We start from the raw sequence: 26527 nt of genomic DNA, 5'->3' as shown, positions 1-26527 counted from the left end.
ACATCTTTCTGTAGTCCAGGGCAATAGAAATGTTTTTGTATCTTAGCTTGAGTTTTCCTAATTCCCAAATGGCCAGTCATTGGATTTCATGAGCTACTCTTAAAATTGCATCCCGGTACCCAGATAGTATCATTACTTAGTGTACTATTGCCCACATTTCATCTTCTGGGAGATGAGTTGGTCTCCATTTCCTCATTAACACATAGGGTGGAATTGTCCCAGATTTGCACTAAGTGCGGTAGCAGGTGGGAAAAAGGATCTTTTACCTGCTGGCCACAATGGTGAATTTTCACGCCATTTCGTCCCAGCCCCACCTCATTAATTATGCATCCTGGGAACAACACAATTTTGATGGTGGAACGGGCTCTCATTCACCCACCACACCATTACCTCACTGCTTCATCATGCCAGGTGCCATATTTAAAGTGCAGCTGTATGCACACTTCTCAGCGCTTCAAGACCAGGACTGCTGCACAGAAGACATGGCCCAGAGAAGCAAGAAAGCAAGAAGACTGCAGCACCCCCCCCCAACCCCCGGCCACCCCGGTTTAATGATGCACCCCCCCGAGCATATTCTGGACGCAATGGAGACCTGCCGTGATGTCTGCTACCCCCATTCTTGGCGAAGGCCAGCAAGCAAGGTCACCAATCCAGCATGGGAGGCAGCGATGGTCAGCATCAGTGCCCTGCAAAAGAGGACAGCCACCCAATGCCTCAACAGGATGAATGATCTCATCAGATCCACTCTCCTCATCACTCTCAACTCAAACACTCTCAAACCCATCACACATCCAGAGAAATCTCACACCTCAAGGGACAACACCACTAACTCTCTCATACACACATCTTCCACAGGCTCATATCCTCTCGCGCTCGCATCCTCATCCTGTCCATGGCTCCGCTCACCACACAAACATTTCATGCAGGGCCATGTATCCTTTGTGCACTCTCCATCTGTTTTAATGCAAGAGAAGCTGGCTCACAAAAGCACGGTGAGACCCCAAACCGGGACTAGAGTGCCCACATTAGGCCCTGCTCTCACTTTGAGGAGCGTGCCATTGCGCTGACTAGTGAGGACATGGATCATGCTTGCGGTGACAGTGAGTTTGGCAGCGAGCATCTACATGAGGATCCTGCATCACATCATCCTTCTCTCAACACAAATGTGAGTGCTCTCTCTCCTGATTTTGACTCTGCTGACATGCACTAATTATCTCTGGTCCACAGGGAATTCTGCCAAGTGACCAAAACCCTGAGCTAGCAAGTCCCTCTGCTCAATCCACATCCTCACCTCCTGCCAAGAGGATTCCTCCATTCATGAGCTGGAAATAAGCAGCCTGAAAGACCTGTCATGGCACTTACCCACTAACTCAGAGACACACATTGGTGAGACCTGGATCTAGAGCAGGCTCAGGTTCACAATCTGGTGCTCACCGCACAGACACGTGTCCACAGCAGGAGGAGGCAGGTTCAGTTGAGCTCCATGACACCCAGAGGACTGCTGGGGAAGAGGCATCTGTGAGGTTCGAGTTAGATGATGAGCCTTTGAACTTGGCCTTCCAATTTATCATGGAGAGTCAGCAGAAGGTGGGGGAACATCAAGCAGAGCTGTTGGAAACCCTCAACAGGGTGGCCCGTGAATTGGAGGGGTGCATCTGCCTGCTCTCTGATGAAGTGGTTGTCCATGTACACATATCGAGGTCTCCATAGAGAGGATGGCAGAGGCCATGGTGACCCTGGCCCAGCAGAACATGGAGCTGTGCGCAGACCTGCACTGCATCGCAGTAGCCATGGGTGAGTTCTTGCAGTGGCAATGCGAGAGGGAAATGGGGCACATCAACATCCCTCCAGGCGCTCCTTCCCCTCAAGGAGTCAGGCCAGGGCCCTCAGGCATCCGAAGGGAGGAGGAGTGGAAGCTGAACACTCCTGGGTCATCAATTCAGGAATCTCAGAGGCTGTCCTCTCCATCCAAGCCCCCTTTACCTGTGACCTCCTCAACTTTGTCCTCTGTCACCGCAGAGGGAGCAGCTGGCCCACAAAAGGACAGCCAAAGCAAGCCAGGCCCCCATGGCCTTGGTTTTTCAGAGGACCTATGCCGAAGTCATCAGAGGCAACAGGGCCAACCATTGTACAGACTGTCTCCACACCTGTTGCGGTTGTCAGGACAGCACTTAGTGATCTAAGGTGTTCAAAAGTTAAGTTCTGATCACAGTCGGTTGCATGGGTGAACACATTTTGTCACTTTACAATCTGAAGATGTATATATTCACTTTCGCAGAATAATGTGTAATGTCTTTCAGCTTCACTGAAAGGCTTCATGATTCCTCCCCACCCGCAACCCCCCCTGCTCCCCCACCTCTACTACTAGCAGTTCAGCTGCATGCAGCCAACCCATGAGTGGTTCTGGAGGGAGAAGTGTGTGTGTGACAGGGCCTTTCGGAGCCTCATGCAAGCACTATCCCATGCACAAGGATCCTTCCTGCATCGCACTCACCTCAATATCCGGAACATTTTCAATGGTGCCTGCTTGGGGTTCACTTTCAGTTGTCCATCTGAGCTGACCTGCATCTCCATCCACCCACTGATGACATTCCCATGCAGCACCTGTTCTCACCCACCACAACTCTTGTTTCACTTTCAATTTAGCAACCATGGTGTGTCTAACATTTTCTCCCGGACCCCTGTCCTTTCCCCTCCCACAATCACCCATTTCAGTTCCCCCATCACCACTGTCACCTGCCAGTCATAACCTTTTTATTTTGGGAATGTCCAGGTGAATGTGTACATTCCCTTCCTTCCCGTAAATCCCACTCCCATCCACATTAACCTCTCAGACACCTCCTTCCCAACCCCAGAGTCCGTGTCTGCCTCTGCGTTCCCACCAACCACCCTCACCGCCCCTTCTACCGATACCGTTGCAACCTCACCCTCTCACCCTACTGCCTCACTCTGCCTTCAGTCATTACCACCATTCCATCCTACCATGCCCACCCTCAGTTCGCTCCCCAGGAGGCAGCCATGCTCTCAACAAAGCCCTCCCTTGCATGTTCACCTGGACATCCCACCCTCCAGACTCCTTGCCCCTCTTGGAGCTCCTCCTCCTCCCCCCCACCCCTCCGACCCTTGGAACTCCTTTCCTTTCCCCCTTCCTGACTCCTTCCTCCACCCTTACAACTTCCGCCGCCCTAACTACTTCCTCTCTCTGGACTTCTCCTCACACCCTTAGTTCTTCCTCCAGCCTTACCCCCATCTCCACTCCAGGCTCCTTCCCTTATATTTTCTTCCCCCCTTACACCTACCTCCCCAGTTGCCGTTATCTCCCTTGTTACTCATCCGCCTCCTGTCCTCCCTCTTCCCCCCTCCCAACCACACCCCCTGACACCTTTGTTCCCTCCCCCCACCCCAAACACAACCCCCCCCCCCCCCCCCCCGACAGACCCTCCTCTACCAGCTGAACCCAGACCTTCCTCTCCGGCTCCCCTAGCCCTCCCCCAGTGCATATTCCTCTCCCAAGCACAACTGAACATTTCTCTCAACCCTCAATGATCATCCGTTGTGAGAAGACCTTCAGTTGTGACTTTGCACCTTCACCATGGTGAAGCCATGTCCCTGAGAATCCATCCAGCATGCTATGGACTTTCTTCCAGGGTCCTGTTGTTGTTGGGCTCCAGCATCTTCTGCTCCTCGGTTGTCCGCGATGTGAGTAAGGCCCTGACGATAAGTCCCGACTTCTGCACGTCACATTTGTCAAGACGTGTTGTGCACCAGCACGTTATCCCACTGACATTGTGAAACCGATTTTTGTCTTCTCGCTATATTGTCTGCTCCTGCCACTAAACACTCTGGATGCCAGCGGGCACGAAAAATTCCACCCATTCTTTTTAAGGTAATAACACTCTGGAATGTATTCTGCTTCTGTTTCAGAATAGCCAGTCTGGTATAACTGCTTTAAGTCTGGATGCTGCTGCTGTAACTCCACTAACTTCAAGGAACTAAACACCTCAGCCTCATCCTCTCTAATCATTTCTTCCTGAGTAATCTTTTCAAAGATTGATCTAGCCAACTGAGGTTCAGTGTCCATCCCCTGTCTCTTAGATTCCTTCTCTTCCTGTTTAAGCTTGTGCCTCTGTGACTGCATCACTGCACAATCTGGAAACAATCTAGGATTCTCCTTTGTAAAACTCCTGTTGATTGCATCTCAGCAGGTTCCTCCACTACAGTAGGCATAGTCAATATTTGCAATCCAGCTATGTCATTTCATAGAATAAATGGAACCCCTGTAATAGGCAATTTCTCCACCACACCAACAACTATCTCTCCTGTTTTCAAATCACTTTTAAGTTTAGTTTATATAACAAGATAGGCTTGAAGCCCCCATGAATTCCACTAACTAACACTTTCTTGTGTAACAACCCTTCTGGACAGCAGATGGCACTATTCCATAAAAGTAATGACTGGCGAGCCCGTGTATCTCTTAAGATCTTAACAGTTTTTTCCTGCCCTTCCCAGAGCACATGGCTATCCTTCTCTTCACATATAAAATCATTAAACATCTCTGTAATTTGGCCTTCAGAATTTCCTTGGGTAGGTTCCCACCTCTCTGGCTAATACTGACTCTTTTTCACCTGTACAAAGACTACTTATCTGGCTTGCACTTGCCACAGCACTTTTACTTACAGAACTCTTCTGAGTTCCTATCACTGTAATCGTTCTCCAATTTAACCTCCAACAATTTGATCTTGTATGTCCAGCCTTCTAACAATGGGAACATACTACTTTTCTTCCTTCACCTTTGTCTTCTACCTTTCCATCTTTAATAGACTGGTGTCCTTCAGCTGGCTCCTTGTTACTAACACTTTTACCATCACTAGATTTTCTATGCCTGCAATTTCCTTGCAGACTCCTATATGATCCCTTTTCTACTTAACTGTTTGTGTGAAATATCCTAAGTATCAGCTAAAACAGCAGCCTCCCTGATCTTTTTACTTTGTATTTCATCTAAATATGTCTTAATAGTTACTGGATTGCCATTTCTAAATTCTTTCATAATCATAACCTCTCTTACATTTTCAAAAGTCTTGTCTTACTTTAATACCCTAAACCATTGATTCCAGAGAGTTTCTTTTTCTCTTGCAAACTCTTCAAATGTCTTTCTTATGGTCCTAAACTTCACCTAGTAATCTTCAGGGACCAGCTCGTAAGCATTTAGTATCATCATTTTTACTACCTCATAGTCTACAGATTACTCCTCTGATAAACACATTCATAGCTGTACCTGACAAAATACCCTGTAACATTATTGTCAAAGCAGCTCTTGGTAAATTCAATTTCATAGCTATCTTTTCAAATAAGGTGAAATATCTTTGATCTCCATCCTCCGTAAACTTAGGCACTAACCGAAGATTTTTTAGTTAAAATCAAATTCCTCAACGGAATCAAAATTATCATCTGAATCAGTGTCTCTCCTTTTGTCCTTTATTCTAAGTTTTTGCATAGGTAAGGTATGCTGTCTGAGCTCCTCTCTCTGATACTCAAGCTCAAGCATTCGCATTTCCATTTCTTACACTCTTCATTTTTCTTTTTCTTGCTCCTATTTTTCCCATTGAAGCTTTTTCACTTCTATTTCTTTCAATCTACCCTTTTCTTTTTCTTTCTCATTCTTTCTAACTTGAGTTTTTTAAAATTTATTTTTCTTTTTCTTCCAATTCAGTTCTTTTCATCCTCTTTTCTTTCTCTGTTGCCTCCAGTTCAAGATTTTTGCCTTCCTGTATCACTTTTTCTATATCAAGCTGCTTTGTTTGCAACTGAAGTCTTACTATCTCCAGTTGTGACACAGTAGTTTCAGGTGTCTCTTCCAACTTTAAATGCTGAGCCAGCACTTTAACCATATCAGCCTTACCGAATTCTGTTTTTATTTCTGCCTGCACTTTATCCGCTACCTCTCTGAACTGAGTTTTAGTCAGAGATTTCGAATACTCCATAGTCACATCTTCCACTCCTAGAAAAGTCTTAGCAACTGCCAAAGCCATTTTGCAGTCCAACCACTTCAAAACCCCTCAACACAAAACTCCTGAGTCCACTATTCTCCTCGTACTCATATCCTTTGGATTCATGGAATCCAGACCAATCAACGAATTTTAATATCCTGGATGCTCCCCAAATTTGTTATGACTGCAGCCAGCGTTATTTGCTGAGCAAACCAAATCCCGGAGGAAAACTTGTTTTACTGATCAGAACTTTTTTTTTGAAATCAAGGTGAAAACTACTGACCCCAGAAGCATAGAATCCCAGTAACACTTGTAGGATTTTAAAACTGAAAGATTTATTAATAAGAAGAAAACAAACTTAAAGTGCACAAAATTAAAATGATAGTTAAAACAGTCTTAGAAAACATTTCTCTCCCCCCCCCCCCCCCCACCCCACCCAGCCTCCAAAAAAACCCACTTGGTCAGAACATATGAGTAAACTACTTGGCAACGGCTCCCTTGTAGATTTTAACCATAGAAATCCAATAATATTAATAAAGTATACCACACAACTTTTCATTCTCTTCCACTCTGCTGTTGAAAACGGACTTTTCTGGCTTGAAACTTGGATGGCTGCTTCAAATTCAATACTTTTCTTAGTACAGAGCTGGTCTCAGGACGTCTCTCTCACACAGCTAACACAACTCAACTAAACATTCTTCCTTAAATGTCCTTTTCCCCTTTGCTCTTAGACTCTATTGTTCTCGTCGTTCTTTCAATTCAATTTTTCCAAAGTATAAAAATCTTTCATGTCTTCCTATTGCCTCCACTTTCAGGTAAAACTTAATTTATTAACCTTCCCTTATTTACTTATGAAACCTTTGTAAGTTGTAAAAGTCTTTGCTGCTCCTAAAATCCCTTTGAAATTTAACAGCTAAAAAGTCCAGTTCCTACTTACCTTACAATGTAAATTTCAAACCCAACTATTTACTTGTATATTCAACTTCACCATAGCCTCTCATTACAAATGCATGCAGTTAGCGCCTTTACCTTTTACCTCTCAGCTCCCACAGACAAACTGTCTTTACTAATATTCCTCCAGTTTAATTATTTACACACACACACTTGCTCTCTCCGCTCACCCACTTGCTCCACTCACTGCCTTCTTTACAGAATACCACCATATTCCCAAAAATATTAAAGAAAAACATCCATCTTCACACCAGATCTGATTTTTATGTTTCTTATTGAATTCTTGGCGAATTCAAATTAATTTGTTGACTGCCAGGTACATAAATGAGGCTAATATCCTGACAGATGCTACTGGTAAGAAGCACTCAAACAGGAAGCAATCCTATAAATTTATCTGTTAATGTTTTGTATTCAAAGTGGGGTATCAAATCTTTATTTTATTTTCTGGTGAAACTTCAAGTCCTAATTCTTTGTACTTCAGAAAAAAGTACTGTGTGCTTCTAGAACTTCAGTCTTAGCAATATGAACCAAGCACAGCAGAAGATGCAACAGCAGCCCATAGATGACTGGCCCTGTGATTTTCCATCCCAATATGGGGAGACACTTAGCCTTCTGTAATAACCTAGTTTTAGTTCAGGAGGGATGCACACCTCTACTCTTTGCAAACTGCACATTGGATGTTTAATGATCTAGCCTTGGCTTTAGAAATGAGCAGTGGGGAAGATACTTGGATTCTCACTAAACAACAGAAGTATAAATTTTACATACCTAGTCACCAAAGTATGAAGAAGGTACGAGGTTCAATCAATCTAATGGTTTGAAATTAATAAATAATTTTCATTGAATACTTTAAGGTAAGACCACAATAGAGCTTTGATCTGAAATATTGGGCTGGATTCTACTTGCCCCTGCCGACCATGTTTTTGGTGGGAGGGCACGTAAAATAGGTTGGGTGCCCATCCCACCACTTTTCCACCTACCCCGAGCTCACCCCTAAAAGACGGTAGGTGGGCGGGTGCTGAAATTGCGAGCTCACCTGCCATGTTTTTTCTTAACAAGCTCAATTGAACCTTAATTTTTAACAAGCAGTTGACCCTGATAATATGTTGCCTCCATCATAGTATGGCTGGCATGTGCGGGCAGGTGGGAGTCATAGAGTCATAGAGATTTACAGCACAGAAAAAGGCCCTTCGGCTCATCGAGTCTGTGCTGGTCAAACAAGTATCTAACTATTCTAATCCAATTTTCCAGCTCTAGGTCCATAGCCTTGTATGCCATGGCATCTCAAGTGCACATTGAAATATTTGTTAAATGTTATGAAGGTTATTGCCTCGACCATCCTTTCAGGCAGTAAGTTCCAGATTCCCATCGCCCTCGGGGTGAAAAAATTCTTCCTCACATCCCCTCTAAACCTCCTGCCCCTTACCTTAAATCTATGCTGCCTGGTTATTAATCCCTCCACCAAGGGGAAAAGTTCCTTTCTGTCTACCCTATCCTTGCCCCTCATAATTTTGTACACCCCAATCATGTCCCTCCTCAATCTCCTCTGCTCCAGAGAAAATAACCCCAATCTATCCAATCTCCCCTCATAACTAAAACTCTCCAGCCCAGGCAACGTCCTGGTAAATCTCCTCTGCACTCGCTAGTGCAATCACATCCTTTCTATAATGCAGATTCCAGAACTGTACGCAATATTCTAGCTGTGGCCAACCAGCGTTTATTCAGTTCCAGCATAACCTCCCTGCTCTTATATTCTATGCCTTGGCTAATAAAGGTAAGTATCCCATATGCCTTCTTAACCACCTTATCTACCTGTCCCGCTACCTTAAGGGACCAGTGGACATGTACACCACGGTCCCTCTGATTCCCAGGGTCCTACCATTCATAGTGTATTCCCGTGCCTTGTTTGTCCTGCCCAAGTGCATCACCTCACACTTATCTGGATTGAATTTCATTTGCCACTAATCAGCCCCCTGGACCATCACCCTCTGCTTCCTGCCACTCAGCCAATTCTGGATCCAATTTGCCAAATTGCCTTGGATCCCATGTGCTCTTACCTTCATTATCAGTCTACCGTGTGGGACCTTATCAAAAGCCTTGCTAGAGTCCATGTAAACTACGTCAAATGCATTGCCCTCATCTACACATCTCTGAAAAATTCATCAAATTGGTCAGACATGACCTCCCATTAACAAAACCATGCTGACTGTCCTTGATTATACCATGCCTCTCCATTGTAGATTAATTCTGTCCCTCAGAATTGCTCTCAATAGTTTCCCACCATTGAGGTTAGACTGACTGGAATGGAGTTCCCTGGTTTATCCCTTCCTCCCTTCTTGAATAACAGTACCACATTGGCTGTCCTCCAGTCCTCTGGCACCTCTCCTGTGGCCAGAGAGGTATTGAAAATTATTGTCACTGCCCCTGCTATCACCTCCCTTACCTCACTCAACAGCCTGGGATACATTTCATCCAGGACTGGAGATTTATCTACTTTTATGCCCGCTAGACCACTTAGAACCTCCTCCCTTTCTATGTTAATTTCTTTAATTATATCACAGTCCTTCTGCCTGATTTCCATACCCATGTTGTCCGTCTCACTTGTGAACACTGACACAAAGTATTCATTTAGAACCCTACCTATGTCTTTCCGGCTCCACACGCAAATTACCACAATGGCCCATAATGAGCCCTACTCTTTCCTTAGTTATCCTCTTACTCTTAATGTACTTGTAAAATAACATTGGATTTTCATTTTACCTGCCAATGTTTTTTCATGCACCCTTTTTGCTCTGCTAATTTCCTTTTCCCCCCCCCAAACATTCTATACTCCTCTAGGGCTTCCACTGTTTTGAGCTCTCGGTATCTGCCATAAGCCTCCTTTTTTCTCTTTATCCAATCCTGTGTATCCCTTAACATCCAGGGTTCCTTGGATTTGTTGGATCCACCCTTTACCTTTACTAGAATATGTTGGCCCTGTACTCTTCCTATTTCCTTCTTGAATGAGTCCCACTCTGACGCCAATTTACCTAAAAGTAGCTACTCCCAGTCCACTCTGGCCAAATCATATCTGCTCTTATTAAAATCAGCCTTCTCCCAATTTAGAACTCTGATTTCTGGTCCATCCTTGTGCTTTTCCATTACAACCTTGAATCTAACGGAATTATGATCACTATCTGCAAAATGCTCCTCCACTGATACCTCTACCACTTGCCCGGCTTCATTTCATAAAATTCAGTCCAGGACCACCCCCTCCCTTGTGGGACCTTCTACGCATTGGCTTCAAAAGCTCTCCTGAATACATTTTAAGAATTCCGCTCCCTCTAAACCTATCACACTATGACTAACCCAGTTAATGTTGGGGAAGTTGAAATCCCCCACTATTACTACCCTATTATTTTTACACTTCTCTGAAATTTGCCTACATATCTGCTCTTCTATTTCTCTCTGACTGTTTGGGCGCCTATTGTACACTCCCAGCAATGTGATTGCTCCTTTTTTGCTTTTCAGTTCTATCCATATGGCTTCATTTGAGGAGCCTTCTAAGATGTCATCCCTCCTTACTGCTGTAATTGATTCTTTGATCAATATTGCGGTAATCCTCCACTTTTGGGCAGTTCGTTTTTTAAAAATTTCTTTTAAAAGGACAGGAAGGAAGGGGGAATGCTATATTCAGGGGGTGCCCTTTGCGCATGAGGGATCCCCCACCACACAAAGATAGTACCTGCCCCTCCCTTCCTACCCACCTGCTCTCCAAAGAACACCCTCTCAACCCTTGCCACCCTCCCTAACCTGGCCAAACCCTCCTCGGCCAATACCCTGGAAGTACCTCACTCTGGGATCCATTGGGCCGCAGCCTTGGGACTGGTTGCAGTCCTGGCAGTGCCTACTTCTGAGCTCTTGGTACTGCTGGAGTTCCTGGCCAATCTGATTGGCTGGCTGCTCCTGAGGGTGAGACTTCCTCCCGAGTGACAGGCGGATGTCCCACTGTTAGACAGTTTCGCCTGCCCACAGCGCGTTATGGGGCACAGTGCATTAATGGCATGATTGGTAATGTTCTTTTTAGAATAGCATTATAAAGCAAGTAAATTAGAAATATACATAATCACATTTTTTTAAGTTCAAGAGCTATTCACCTACTGAATAAATTATTAAAATCTTCCACACATCCAACAGTGGTTATTGTAATTGTAATTGCTTGACTATTATTTGCTTTACCTTTTCAAAAAGTTTTTTTAATTTTTATTTTATATAGAATATGTTTCCTCTTTTACAGCTTAATTCAAGCCCAGCTAGGATGTATTCCAGTTCAAGAATTTACTTTAACTCAAGACATAGCCAAAATATTTAAGTGTGGCGTGAGAGTCACCAAATGTAAGCACCGCATAGTGTTTCTTTCCTAACCGTTGATTGAACAGGGATTAAACACACAATGTTGGATTTCCACTATCATTAAGCATAAATACTAATCGCTAATAATGGTATTATGTAATTCATTATGAATATGTACAAGTTAGTGGTTTTAAAGAGCAATCTTTTAAATTAGGTAGTTTTTCTCCACTGAATAAGTTTATTTACTGGCTATAAACTATTGAAAAGTATAAGTGGAAATTAGATATTGAAATTGAAAATAGATTAATTTGTTGCATCCTTACTACTGACAAATTAATGGTTGAAGGAATGGTCGTAAGAGAATTAAATATTCCCCCTGTCACTTAATTCAATATTTTATTAATAGGTCTTTCAGAATTACTTATGCAACAAGAAAAGAAGAACTTTTTAGCATTGTTGAACTCAGTAATTTTAGCCAAATGTTTTAGGGCTAAACTTTGGGAGAACTCTACTTACGTCTCCAGACAACTTGAAAAGATTGGTAAATATCTATCAGTATTTGATGTGCTATTAGGTAGGTTATTTTTCTTTTGCTTATTTATAGGATGTACTTCATAGAGTTTTCTTCAAAGTAAAAGTAAGGTCATTAGCTTGTGTTTAGGTCTCTCGTCTTTTTTCTCTCTTTTTCTTAAAAATAGCTAGTTAAGTATAAGACCGATACTGGTGTAAAAAAAAATTACAATAAAGTGTAAAGAGTGGGGGATTCTTCAAGTGTAAAGAGCAGGGATACTAGAGTAATTAATTAATAAATTAAATAAAATACAACAGTAATGGCAGGATGGGTGAGGTGTTGCTGCTGAAGCATGTGGGGGCTACTGGATACTAAGGTGATCCAGAGTAAACACATCTGGAGTAAGTGTTTGCAGCTTGAGGAATTTCAGATCAGAGTTGAGGAGCTGGAGTCCGAGCTGCAGACTTTGCACCATATCAGGGAGGGGGATGTTACCTAGACACTTTGCTCCAGGAGGCGGTCACACCGCTCAGATTAGGTAATTAAAATTTGGTTTGTGATCAGGGACAGGAGGGTGTGACTGCATGTGAGGCAGGTATGGGGACCCAAGGGGTAGCATTCGAGGAGTCTTGGCCCCGGCATTTGCCCAACAGTTACGAGGTTCTTGCAAGCTGTGTGAACGAGAGCGGGGACTGGGGGGAGGATGAACGAACTGACGATGGCACCGTGGTGCAGGGAGCCATTCAAGCGGGGGAGGAAATAGGAACATAGAAGTGGTAGGGGACAGCATAATTAGGGAGATAGATACTGTTATCTGCAACCATGAATGTGAGTCCCAAAGGCTGTGTTGCCTGCCCAGTGCCAGGCTTGAGGACATCTCCTCAGGGCTGGTGAGGAACTTGGAGTGAGAGGGGAGGGATCCGGTTGTCATCACCCACGTTGGCACCAATGACATCAATAGGACAAGAAAGGAGGTTCTGCTGAAAGAAGTTGAACAGTTAGGAGCTAAATTAAAAATCAGAACCTCCAAGGTAATAATCTTGGGATTACTACCTGAGCCAAGGGCAAACTGGCATGGGGTAAATAAAACCAAGGATTTAAATGCATGGCTCTAAGATTGGTCTGGGAGGAATGAGTTTCAGTGCATGGGGCACTAGCACCAATACTGGGATAGAAGGGAGCCGTTCTGGTGGGACAGGCTTTACTTAAACCATGCTGAGACCAATGTCTTGGTGAATCGAATAACTAGGGCTGTAGAGAAAGCTTTAAACTAAGTAGAGCGGGGAGGGTTCTGGAGATGGGATACGTAAACTTACAAAGCAAAAGGATATGGCAGCATTGCAGGGTAGCTATTTAGGTAATGAATCCCAGAGTATGACAGAAAAGGACAGAGTGTACAAACATAAAGAGGCAGCAGAAAATAGGGTCAAAAGGGGCAAAAATGGTAAAAAGGCAAACTTAATGGCTCTTTACTTAAATGCACGTAGTTTTTGGAACAAGATGAATGAATCAACAGCACAAATAGAAGTTAATGGATATGATCTTATAGCCATTTTGGAGACATGGTTACAAGGAGATCAAAGCTCAGAACTAAATATTCAGGGGTATGTGACTTTTTGAAAGGACAGGAAGGAAGGAAAGGATGGGTAGCTTTGTTAGTATGAGATGGACTAAGTACAATAGCAAGAAATGATCTTGGGTTGGAAAATGTAGAATCCATATGGGTGGAGGTAAGAAATAACAAGGGGAAAAAGACACTGGTGGGAGTAGTCTTTGGCCCCCTAACAGTAACTACGCTGTAGGACTGAGAATAAATCAGGAGATAATGAGGGCATGTAAAAAAGGCCGTTCATTAATCATGGGTGACTCTAACCTACATGTGGATTGGGAAGATCAAATTCGCAGAAGTAGCCACGAGCAAGAATTCATAGTGATTTGGGGATAGTTTCCTAGAACAATATGTTGTGGATTCAACCAAGGTTCAGGCTATTTTGGATTTGGTAATGTGTAATGAGGCAGATTTAATAAATGATCTCAGAGTAAAAGATCCCCTAAGAAACAACGGCCATAACATGGTAGAATTTAGCATTCAGTTTGAGAGTGAGAAACTTGGGTCGGAAACAACTGTGCTAAATTTAAATGAGGTAATTACAAAGGAATGAGGGCAGAGTTGGCTGGAGTGGACTGGGAAAGGAGTTTAGCAGAAAAGACGGTTGATGAACAGTGGCAGACGTTTAAGAAAATAGTTCATGACTCACAACAAAGATATATCCCAGTGAGGAAGAAGGATTCAAGGATGGGGATAAACCAACCATGGTTAACCAAGGAAGTTAAGAATAGTATCAAATTGAAAAAAAACATAAAACATGGCAAAGGTTAGTGGTAAGCCAGAGGATTGGGAAAGTTTTAAAAATCAACAAAAGATGACCATGTTGAACACCACTTTCCCTTACTCAGTTGACGAATCAGTATTCCTCCATGTTGAACATGACTTTGAAGAAGCACTGAGGGTGGCAAGGGCAAAGAATCTCTTCTGGGTGGGGAATGTGAATATCTAGCCAAGCTGACCGAGTCCTAAAGGACATATCTGCCAGACTGTGTCTATGGCAGTGGTGAGGGAATCAACAAGAAGGAAAAATCTTCTTGACCTTGCTCTCACCAATCTACCTGTTGCAGATGCATCTGTCCATGACTTACAGGTGGGTGTGACCACCGCACAGTCCTTGCGGAGACGAAGTCCTGTCTTCATACAGAGGATACCCTCCATTGTGTTGTGTGGCACTCCAACCGTGCTAAATGGAATGACCCAGAACAGATTTAAGCAGCTCAAAACAGGGCATCTGTGAGGCGCTGTGGGCCATCAGTAGCAGAATTATATTCAATCACAATCTGTAACCTCATGACTTGGCATATCCCTCACTCTGGTTAATGCTGCCCACCCCTCTTGATCTAACCCTATCAGCATGCACTTTTTCCCTCATCTGCTTCTCTTTAAATGCATCGATGCTATCTGAATCAACTCTTCCTTCTGGCAATGCCTATCACAGTCTTTGGGTAAAGAATTTTTCCAAATTTCCCTGTTGAATTTATGAGTGACTGTCTTATACTTATGGCTTCTAATTTGGGGGGGGTCTCTCACAAGTGGAAACATTTTCTCCACATCTATCAAACCTTTTCATTATCTTAAAGACCTCTATCAGGTCACTTATCTGCCTTTTCTTTTCCAGGGAAAAGACCCCCAACCTGTGCAATATTCTCTAATGTTTATAATGTTCATCATTGTGAATCTTTTTTGCACCTTCTCCAATGTCTCTATGTACTTTCCAAGGTAGATAGATCAGAACTGTGTGCATTTCTCCAAATGTAGTCCAACTAAGGTTCTATGTAGATTTAACATGGCTTCCCTGTACAGGTTTAGCATGACTTTCCATTGAAGTATCTTTAGCACCCATCACCTGAAGTGGCTTGCCATTGCCACCACTGACCTGAGTTAACTGAGGCCTCAAGGACATAGCTGACAAAACAGGCTTGTGGCTATTTGACCTCACCTTTACCAGTTTACACATTGCAGATCTGACTATGCCAGCATTGGCAGGGTAACCACATAGTCCTCGTGGCAACCATATAGAAGGCATCTTCCATCATGTTGTGTAGTGCTTCCAGTATGCTAAGTATAGATTAAAGAGTAATTATCTAGATTCTAGCAGTTCAAAACTAGTCATTCATGAGGTGTTGTGAGCCGTCAGCTGTGCCAGACTTGTATGCAGCTACAATCTACAATCTAATGACCTGGCATATCCCTCAATCCTCCGGCACCATCAAGCTAAGTAACCAACCCTGGTTCAAAGAGGACTGTAGGAAAGCATGTCAGCAACAGCACCAGGTATACTTGAAAAAGAGGTATTAATCTGGTGAACATTCAACACAGGATTATAAACATGCTAAACATCAGAAGCAGAATGCTGTAGGCAGAGTTAGTGATGTCATAACCAACGGATCAAGTCAAAGCACTGCACTCTTGCCAAATCCTGGAGTAAACAATTAAATAATTAATAATAAGGCTGAAGAATTTGCAAGCATCGTTCTATGTAAATGGCTGGTGGAAGATTCTTTTCTGCCTCCTTTTGAAGTCTGCATTATCACAGATGCCAGTCTACAGCCAATTTAATTCACTTCACATAACTTCAAGGCAGCATTTGACCAACTGTAGTACCAAGGAACCTTTGTGAAACTGAATTCCGTAGAGATCAGGGATAACTATACAATGGTTGGAATTACATCTGTCACAAAGGAAGATGCTTGTGCTTGTTGGAAACCAATCATCTCTGCGCTGCTGCAGGAGTTCCTCAAGGCTGCGTCTTAGGTCCAACTATCTAGCTGTTTCATTAATTACTTTCCCTCTATCATGAGGTCAGAAGTAAAGCCGTTCACTGATGTTTATACAATGCTAAGTTCTATTCACAATTCTTCCGAGAATGAAGTAATCTGTGATCATATGCAACAAGTTTGGGCAATATGAAGACTTGCTAATAAGTTGCCAGTAATATCACTGCCAGCCAAGTGTCAGGCAATGACTGCCTCCAACAAGAGAGAGCCTAATCACCTCTCCTTAACATTTTTTGGGTCCTCCCATCCCCCCACCAACATTCTGGGAATCTCAATTGCCTAAAAACTCAAATTGATCAGTGACATAAATGCCATAGCTACCAGAACAAGTCAAAGGCTGAACGTACTAAGGCAGATGGCTCATCTATTCCCAAAACCTTCCCATCATCATAAAACACAAGGTGGAATACGGTGGAACATTCTCCAATTGCTTGGACAGGTGCAGCTGCAAAAATACGCAAGAAGCTGGACATCATCCAGCACAAAAAGTATTGATTTGTTAGCTGTTTAGGTGAGTACCAAAGAATATTGTAGACACACTCTGATACCTCACCAAAGTAATTAATTTTCTTGTGTGAAAGAATAATCAGTGTCCACAGGCTTTCCAACAGAATTACAGCCAAACCCAATCTAGTTCTCATTTGACATCCACATGTGCACACTTCTAGAGGTAAAACTGAATGGTGATAAGGGGTAAGAACTCCTATCCAATATTGTTCTCCATAATCTAGGAGCCAATTGCAGCATCATTGTCACTCCCCCAGGTGAGATATGCCAATTCAGCAAATAATCAGGTTTGAATCTAGGGGTAGAATCATCCCAGATTTGCACTAAGTGCAGTAGTGGGCAAGAAGAAGGATGTTTTACCCATTGGCCGCAAGAGCGGGTTTTCATGCCGTATCATCCCAATTCCACCTTATTAAGTATGCATTCCCAGAAACACTCCAGGTCATTGGTGGGCATCCTCTGATTCACCCGCCATGCTGTCACTTCAGTCCTTCAGTAAACTGGGTACCATATTTAAAGGCTGCCCTGCACAGAGCTAGCACTCTTCAAGGGATAGGAAGCTGCTGGGAACTGATGGCTGCCAAAGGGAGGAAACATGCTGCCCCCAGATGAAGCAACGCTTCCCTGAAGCACCTACCAGACACAATGGAGGCCAACCGTGATGTCCTTTACCCCCACTATGGTTGAAGGCCAACAAGCAAGGATACCAATCCAGCATGGGGGGAGGTGGTGGCAACGGTGCTCAGTGCCAACACCCTGCAAAAGAGGACAGTCATCCAGTGCAGGAAGAAGATGAATGGTCTCATCCATTCTGCCAGGGTAAGTCACTCTTCTCATCACTCTCACACACCCTCACATCAGCCTCATATCTTATCGAGCTCGCATCCTCATCCCGCCTCATAATATTTTTCTGGTTATTGTAAAGTAGGTTTATGGGTGTAAGTCTAGGTGGTTCTGTCTGTTTGATTTTAATTACATTTGGAGTCAAGTGGGTTGCAAGCTTGAAACCATCAAAAGAAGCTCAGTGTAGAAAAGTGCTAACATGCTAATGAGTAAACATGGATGCTGACTTAACATGTAAGGTATAAAGGGAATTTGCATTTTTCAGTAAATGAAGGGATTGTTGGATTTCAAAGGGATGTAAGTCTGTTTACAACTAGCCAGATAAGCAAGACTAAGGAGTGTGTTTATTTTTCCCAAAGGTTAGTAACAATATTGGCAACATAAAAGTTTTTATATTTTGAGGAAGCTACCATTTGAAAGACACATGGAACAATATAATTTACATATTAAAGAGAGAAACACATATATGAAGGAGAATGAAAGGCTACGTAGGGAAGGCCATGGAAGATCTAACAGGAGTTTGTGAATCAGCCTTCAAGAAGCCTCCAGCCATTTGTGCATAAGTCTACTATGTAAAATAATTGAAGTTAGAGAAAAAACATTTGAATTCCACTGACAAGTGGGTACTATGGTAACTTGCTGGGTTTGTTTTAAACCTAAAATTTATTTTAGACTGTTGCCTTAAAGGGGGTGTGAGTCAGATCAATTAGAAATTTTAGGATTTGTTATAGTAGTAAGCAATTGTAATCTTATGTATGTTCTTGAAAACTGTTACTTTGTTAATAAATATTTTAATTTAATTTTTAAAATCTTTAAAGGTCTTGATGGATTCATTACTTCTGAATTCAGTGCACACATCTAAAATAAATACAAATTGCAAAACCGTTGTGATAGTGCAACCAAGCTTCCCTTGTGGATTTGGACCACCTGGAACACATCATCCGCTATGACATAAGAGCTCTGCTCACTACACAAATATGTGAGCATCCTGCTCACATTCCACCTGTTTTCATGTAGGAGAAGCTGGTTCACAACAGCAGGGAGAGGTCCCAGACCGTGGGTGGTGGCCTACATTAGGCCCCTCACTCACTTTGAGGAGGGTGCCATCATGCTGATTGGTGAGGATGTGGACTGTGCCTATGGTGGCAGTAAGGTCAGTGGCGAATACACACATGAGGATTCTACACCATATCATCCCCCTCTCAATGCAACTGTGAGTGCTTTCTCTCCTGTTTTTGACTCTGCTGCCATGCACTAATTATCTCTACTTTGGTTCGCAGGGAGTTCTGCCAAGTGACAGACATCCTCAGCCAGCCAGTCCCTCAGCTCCATCCAGATCTGCATTTCAGCAAAGAGGACGCCACCTCCATTGAAGAGCTGGAAATAAGCAGCCTGGAAGACCCGTCACAGCACTTATCCACACCCTCCGCCCGCACAGAGACACACATCTCGGTGGGACCTAGATCCAGAGCAGGCTTGGGTTCACAACCTGATGGTCACCGCACAGAGACGTGTCTGCAGCAGGAGGAGGCAGGTTCAGCCAAGCTCCCTGGCATTCGGAGGACTGCTGGGAAGAGGCAGCTGTGAGTCCAAGTCAGATGACGAGCCTCTGGATTCAGCCTTCCAACTCATCGTGGAGAGTCAGCAGAAGGTGGAGGAACATCAAATAGAGCATTTGGAAGCCCTCAACAGAGTGGCATGTGAGTTGGAAGAATGTGCCCACCTGCTCTCTGATGAAGTGGTGCCCACATGTGCACAAAGGGAGGCCTCCATGGGAAGGATGGCAAATGCCATGGAAACCCTGGCCTAGTAGAACGTGGAGATGCAAGCAGAGCTGCACTTCATTGCAGTAGCCATGGCTGAACTCCTGCTGTAGCAATGCGAGAAGAAAACGGGGCACTTCAACTTCCCTCCAGCTGCTTCTTCCTCTGAGTTAGGCCAGGGCCCTCGGGTACCTGAAGGGAGCAGGATGGCAGTTGGACACCTGGGTCATCCGCTCAGGAATCTCAGAGGCTGTCCTCTCCCTCCAGGTCCCCTTGCCTGTGACCCTCTCAAACTCGTCCTCTGTCACTGCAGTGGGAGCAGCTGGCCCATAGGAGGACCGCCAAAGCAAGCTGAGGCTTTCAAGGCCTCAGCTCTCTGGAGAACCTATGCCGAAGTCATCAGAGTCAACAAAGCCAACCATTGCACAGGTTGTCTCCACCCCTGCTACGGATGTCAAGGCAACACCTGGAAGAAGTGGTAGGCATAAAAAAGTTAAGAATTTTTGATGACGAGTTGTTACACAGGTGAACACATTTTGTCACTTTATAGTCTGAAAATATATTCACTGTCACTGAATAATGTGTAATTGTGTATTTAAGCTTCATTTATAGACTTCACGAGTTCTCCTCCTGCATTCCCCTCCCCCCACCGCTTGTAGTTCAGCTGCATGCAGCCAGACCATGAGTGATTCTGGAATGAGAAGTGTATGTGAGACATTTTGGAGCCTTTTGCAAGCAATCTCCCATGCACAGGGATCCTTCTTCCATTGCACTCATCTTAATGTCCTGAGCATTTAGTTATGACGTGGCAGGTAATGTGTGCCAGGCAGATCAAATCCACAAGGAAAACTTGGCAATGCTATCACAATGGTTTTGCAATTTGTATTTTTAATGAGGAGATCTGTGCACTGAATTCAGAAGTAATGAGTCCATGAGACCTTTACAGATTTTAAAAACTAAATTAAAACATTTATTGACAGAAGAAAGATTTCAAGCACATATATAAGATTATAATTACTTAATACTATAATAAATCCCAACTACACACCCCCTTTAAGGCAACAGTACAAAATAGATTGTTAATTTAAGTAGCAAGCCAGCAGGTTTACCACAACACTCACTTGACAGTGGAATTCCAAAGACTTTTCTCCAACTTTAGTTACTGGACACAGCAGACTTTTGCAAACATGGATGGAGGCTTCCCCAAAGATGTTTCACACACACCTTTTAGTTTTTATATGGCCCCCCCAACATAGCCTTTCATTCTTCTTTATATATGTTTCTCCTTTTTAATCTGTTATTTCCATTGTTCTATATGTATTTGGAACTTTACTTTTACCATAACATAAAAATCTTTCATGTTTCCAATATGGTCTGTACCTTTTGGGAAAAATAAACAATCTTGTCCCGTTTATCTTGTTAGTTGTAAACATCCTATCATCCCTTTGAAACCCAAACAACTCCTTCACTTATCTAAGAATGCAAATTTCCTTCACACACTACATGTTCAGACCTCATCCATGTTTCAAATGCCTTTTACCCAAACTTCTTTTGATAATTTCAAATTTGCAGCCTTTCTGACTCTAATTTAATTAAATCACACAGACAGAATCATCTACACTCACCCCATAAAACTACTTTACAATAAACCACAATAATATTATGAAACGTATTATTTGTGACAATTTTGAATGCTGCTCGCTGAGGTTCTCTTTGTTCACTTGAGTTGACCTGCATCTTTGCCCACCCACTGATCACACTCCCATGCAGCACCTGTGCCCACCCAACACGAGAATCCTTTCACTTTCAATTTTACAAGATGGTTATTGTGAGTATGTCTTCAGCTCCCCCATCCTTCCCCCATCTCCAGTCAACCATGTCCTTTTCCCCATCGTTGTTGACCCCCACCCCCCCCCCCCACCCCGAGGCATCACCTTCCACCTCCCCACCATCACCTACCAGCCAAAACCCTTTTCTTTCTGGGATGTCTGGTGAAGGTGCACATTCCCTATCTTCCTGAGAATCCCGCCTTCATTTATTTTGACCACCCCGACCTCCTCCTCCCCACCTCTGGGGATCATGTCTTCCTCTGAGTCCCCACCATTCAGCCTTGCCATCCCTTCTACTGCTACTGTCGCACCCTCACCCTCCCACTCTACCAGCTCACTGCCCTCTCTCATTCTCACCACTACCTCCTACCACACCCGTCCCCATTTTGCTCCGCAGGAGGCAGTCATCGACCCCACAGACACCTCCCTTGCACATTCACCTAGACATTCCTTCCTTACTCTTTCTTCTGCCCCATACTCTTTCCTCTGCTCTTTACTCCTTCCTCTGCTCTTTACTCCTTCCTCTGCTCTTTACTCCTTCCTCTGCCCTTTCCTCCTTCCGCCCCCATACACCTTCCTCCACCCCCCTGTCCACCTTCCTCTGTACACCTTCCTCCACCCCTGCCCATTTATCTTCTTCCGACCCCCTGTACACCTTCCTCTGCCCCCCCATACACCATACTCCGCCCCTCTCCAGGCCTTCCTCCGCCCCCTGTACATCTTACTCCCCCCCGCCCCCACCGTATACCTTCCTCTGCCTCCCTGCACACCTTTCTCCGACCCCCAGTACACCTTCCTCCGCCCGCCCCCGTATACCTTCCTCCGCCCGCCCCCCATATACCTTCCTCTGTCCCTCCGCACACCTTCCTCCGCCCCTCCGCACACCTTCCTCCGCCCCTCCGCACACCTTCCTCCGCCCCTCCGCTCACCTTCCTCCGCCCCTCCGCTCACCTTCCTCCGCCCCTCCGCTCACCTTCCTCCGCCCCTCCGCACACCTTCCTCCGCCCCTCCGCACACCTTCCTCCGCCCCTCCGCACACCTTCCTCCGCCCCTCCGCACACCTTCCTCCGCCCCCCCGCACACCTTCCTCCGCCCCCCCGCACACCTTCCTCCGCCCCTCCGCTCACCTTCCTCCGCACATCTTCCTCCGCCCCTCCGCTCACCTTCCTCCGCCCCTCCGCACACCTTCCTCCGCCCCCCGCACACCTTCCTCCGCCCCTCCGCTCACCTTCCTCCGCACACCTTCCTCCGCCCCTCCACGCACCTTCCTCCGCCCCTCCGCACACCTTCCTCCGCCCCCCGCACACCTTCCTCCGCACACCCCCGCACACCTTCCTCCACCCCTCCGCACACCTTCCTCCGCCCCTTCGCACACCTTCCTCCGCCCCTCCGCTCACCTTCCTCCGCACACCTTCCTCCGCCCCTCCGCGCACCTTCCTCCGCCCCTCCGCACACCTTCCTCCGCCCCTCCGCACACCTTCCTCCGCCCCTCCGCACACCTTCCTCCGCCCCCACGCACACCTTCCTCCGCCCCCCCCCCGCACACCTTCCTCCGCCCCCCCCGCACACCTTCCTCCGCCCCCCCCCCGCACACCTTCCTCCGCCCCCCCGCACACCTTCCTCCGCCCCCCCGCACACCTTCCTCCGCCCCCCCGCACACCTTCCTCCGCCCCCCCGCACACCTTCCTCCGCCCCCCCGCACACCTTCCTCCGCCCCCCCGCACACCTTCCTCCGCCCCCCCCGCACACCTTCCTCCGCCCCTCCGCACACCTTCCTCCGCCCCCCCCACACACCTTCCTCCGCACACCCCCGCACACCTTACCCCGCCCCCCCTGCACACTTTCCTTTCCCAGTCAAACTTAGATCTTCCTTTCCATCCCCTTGACGATCATTCATAGCAGACCATGGCCAAGACACTGATGTCCCGAAGCAGACACGAGACATCAACGGAGACCTTCTACCTTCCATGAGCTTCTTCATGGTGGAGCCATATCCAGCATGCAATGCACATATTCTTCTAGGGTCCAGTAGCTGTAGGGCTCCAGCATCTTCTGCTCCTCTGATGTCCACGATGTGAGCAAGGCCCTAACGTTAACTCCCGACTCCTGCACGTCAGACTTATCAAGACGTGTTTTGCACGGGCGTGTTTTCCCGCTGATGTGGGTGGTAAATCTGATGGGGGGGGTGATTCACCAAGCTGGGCTTATAATTAGATGCAGATGTATCAAAATGACATTTCTGATGTGTGGTGGTGGGAAAAGTGGCACGCCATTGACAGGAAGAGCGGACGATCATAACCTGATTTCACAACAGCGTGAAACCGATTTTTGTCCTTCCCACCACATTGTCAGCTCGCTCCCGCCATGATGTCCGATGCCAACAGGGACGAAAAATTCCAGCCTAGGACTGCTCAAGTCTTTATAGATCAGCTGCTCCCTAACTAGTTGAGTCATCATGAAAACCACCGTCAACTCCAAAATGTTTCCTCTAGTAAAGGCATCAAGAAATTTCAGCTGATTGTAACAGGAAACGGTCAATAGTGGATTGATGGCCATTCATCCCATTTGATTTTCCTTTCCATTGAAATCAATGGAAAGCAAAATTGGGCAAGGTATATAACGGGTAGTCCTTCAACCACCAGCTATTTTCTACCATCACTGGAAGTTAAACTGAGTCCTTTAAATTCATTATGTGTCACCTGAGGACCCCAAGGAGATGCCTTGTGGCACAGTGGCATTGACCCTACCTTGGAACCAGAAGCACTGGGTTCAAGTCCCACTCTGCAGACTTGATGGCCACTTAAGGTGCAGTCATAATGTGGCCAAACAGGTTGATTATCAAATCTTCAGCCCAGAACCTCTGATACAGAGGTTAGAATGCTAGCACTGAACCAAGCTGATATATACAGGATTAGTGCTATGCTGGTAGAGAAAATCTTTGTTGTGTTGACAGTCCACATGCCAATTCCAGCCAAGAGCCAATTTACATGCACCATGCCACTTTAACAGTGGAGAAGCCTGGAAAGGATGCAGCATTAATTTTCATTTCTTCAATTTGCTGCTCTCACTGGAGCACTGTTGGGGAAGATAATCAGTTTCCTCTGGTGTGGAGCTGCCAATAGTTCCGAGGTCTTTTAAGGCAGTAAATGGCAGATTTTCCAGGTAGCCCAGGAACTGCTCCAACTCCTCATCCCCCTTAAGTAGAAATTAACTGGTCAATCCTTTTGGAGCCCGGGAATTTCAGGACCTAGGTTTCTATAAGTGATGATACTTAAAAACAAATTTCTCAAGGAGAAATTCAAGATAGTAAAATATCTCAGCTAATTTAGTTTGCCCAGCAGACTGACAGGCAGTATTACTTTCAACGTTCACCAGTTTCACATGTTCATGCAGCCATTTCACAGGAAGTCCTTAATATTTAGTTCTAAGTGCTGTAATTACCAAAACAGCAATCCTAAACCTCAAGGTATTCACAAGATACCTATATTTTGTTACAGACTGCACATTATGGCTTATGGTTGAACTTTTATTTGTATTCACGCTATTGGCTCATCAGATTTTTCCATTAATCTTTAACTAGTATCATATAGAAGGTTGCAACTTTCACATCAACTAAGACAAATGCCAGGAGGGGCTGCAGTGGAAAACAACTTTTGTTGGTGCTTTTTTTATTCCTTTGGATGACCGCAGGATATGAGTTTTTGATAGATAGTTGAACCATCCTTTAAAGATTGGTGTGTCTCTCAAGAAAGAGCACTAGATTACAACAGAATACAATTCGCTGAACACAAGCAGGCATGTTGAGTGATAGATCAGCCTTGTGCCTGATCCGCTGTGTCATGCCTAATACCAACTTGTCATATTCTGAACTTTCAACTAATTTTATATTTTAAAACTGGACATAAAAAGGCTGGGAAAAATGTGGCCCATGGTCACCTGACTTCTTTTGTGGATTAGAACGACTTTGCTGTCTCAAGAGGGAACAAAAAGAACATTCCAGACTGATGCGAGTTGATGTTTTTCCTGAAACCAATGAAAATGGTATTATCTGATTTGAATGGGTCATTCTAAAACAAAGATACTGACTGTCTCAAACCCTCAGAGATGCTAACCCACAACACAGGATGTGTAATCAACATGAACACCTAACCTGATTTGGAAAAAGACTTTGAACTTTTAAAAGCCGCATGGAGGCAGCCATGTTTTCTTTGTCTCTTTAAAAGATCAGTTAGGAGCTCCATGAAAGCCATTGAGCCATCACTTCCACCTGTCTGTGAACTAGACTCAGAAGTCAGCTGCAAGACATCAGGCAGCCAGAGTACGTATCCTGTTCCAGTTAAAATTCACCTGAGAACCAACCTCCTAGAAGTTAGGCTACAAGAAACCTCACAACCTGTTGTGATCCCTTCACTTTACAAGACCCTCCCTTCAACTTTAAAGCATTGAAACCACCCAAGAAACTGCAGGCCTGCTACACTGGAGACCGAAGATCATAAACCAGAGACTGAGATAACTGTAACCTATAAAAGCGCATGACCTTTATTTGTAAATAATCTGTGTGTGTGTGTGTGTGGTATGAGAATGGGTGTGTCTGATGTTTAATTTGAGGTAAGTGTGAGAATAAATAACCTTTATTTTCAAACTCACAAAAGCTTCAGCTGAATTATTTATTTGGGATACACACTCAAACAAGGTAAGAAAACACACACCTCTCCATAAGAAACACTAATCACAGACAGTAAGAGACATGACAACAGTTTCATGGTTGCTGATCGAATTGATGCTGCATAAGATCTTTGTTGGGTGGACTACTCTCTGATATCATCCCATCAGTCAGCCTATCAACAAGGAGGCACTGCCACAGGGCACTGTTGACCATTATTTGTGCCTGCCTTTGGCAGTTTTCTGCTGTATAGTAGCCAGGATTGAGTCTTCTAAGAAACCTTCAATTAACTCTGCCCTCTGTTACCTGCAATGACGCAGGTTAGCACATATTACAATTGTAATGCTCATCAGCATATTTATCTGTCCAGTGATACAATAATGACAGCTTGGGTCAGGCACAATGAATGTGAGTGGAAAACAGCATTAGTTCTCTTTAAGAGATGCAGGTCTGACACACAACAGGGGATCCCGATCGTGCTGTTCTCTTGTTTATTTTTCTACTCTTTTGCTCTATGTGAACTGACACACACAATACAAAAATCATCCCCTTTGAGTCTGTAAATTTTTTTCTGTTTTCTAATCTTTCTCAAAACTACTACCTTTAAAAATATATACATTTTTTGCAATGGAGTAAATTTTATGCCACAATGCTAACAAAATCCCCAAATACAAAATTCCCAATGACAGATGTTATCGGATGACATTATGTAATTTAATGTCAGCACCATTTTCTTAATATATGCCTATTTGTGA

At 44.8% G+C, this 26527-nt stretch overlaps 1 protein-coding gene across 1 annotated transcript in view; it reads left to right on the top strand.

Annotated features, from left to right (window-relative positions):
- hfm1 (helicase for meiosis 1) overlaps positions 1 to 26527 on the top strand; it is a 118516-nt gene that overhangs the window by 41559 nt on the left and 50430 nt on the right. The window contains exons 20-21 of the mRNA XM_041207838.1: positions 11215 to 11312; positions 11677 to 11811. Coding sequence (XP_041063772.1) covers positions 11215 to 11312; positions 11677 to 11811 — 233 coding nt within the window. The remainder of the gene's footprint in view (positions 1 to 11214; positions 11313 to 11676; positions 11812 to 26527) is intronic.

The sequence above is a fragment of the Carcharodon carcharias genome, chromosome 16, assembly GCF_017639515.1.
Source record: "Carcharodon carcharias isolate sCarCar2 chromosome 16, sCarCar2.pri, whole genome shotgun sequence".
NCBI lineage: Eukaryota > Metazoa > Chordata > Chondrichthyes > Lamniformes > Lamnidae > Carcharodon > Carcharodon carcharias.
Note: the sequence above shows the minus strand (reverse complement) of the source record. Positions and strands in the feature narration are given on the sequence as shown.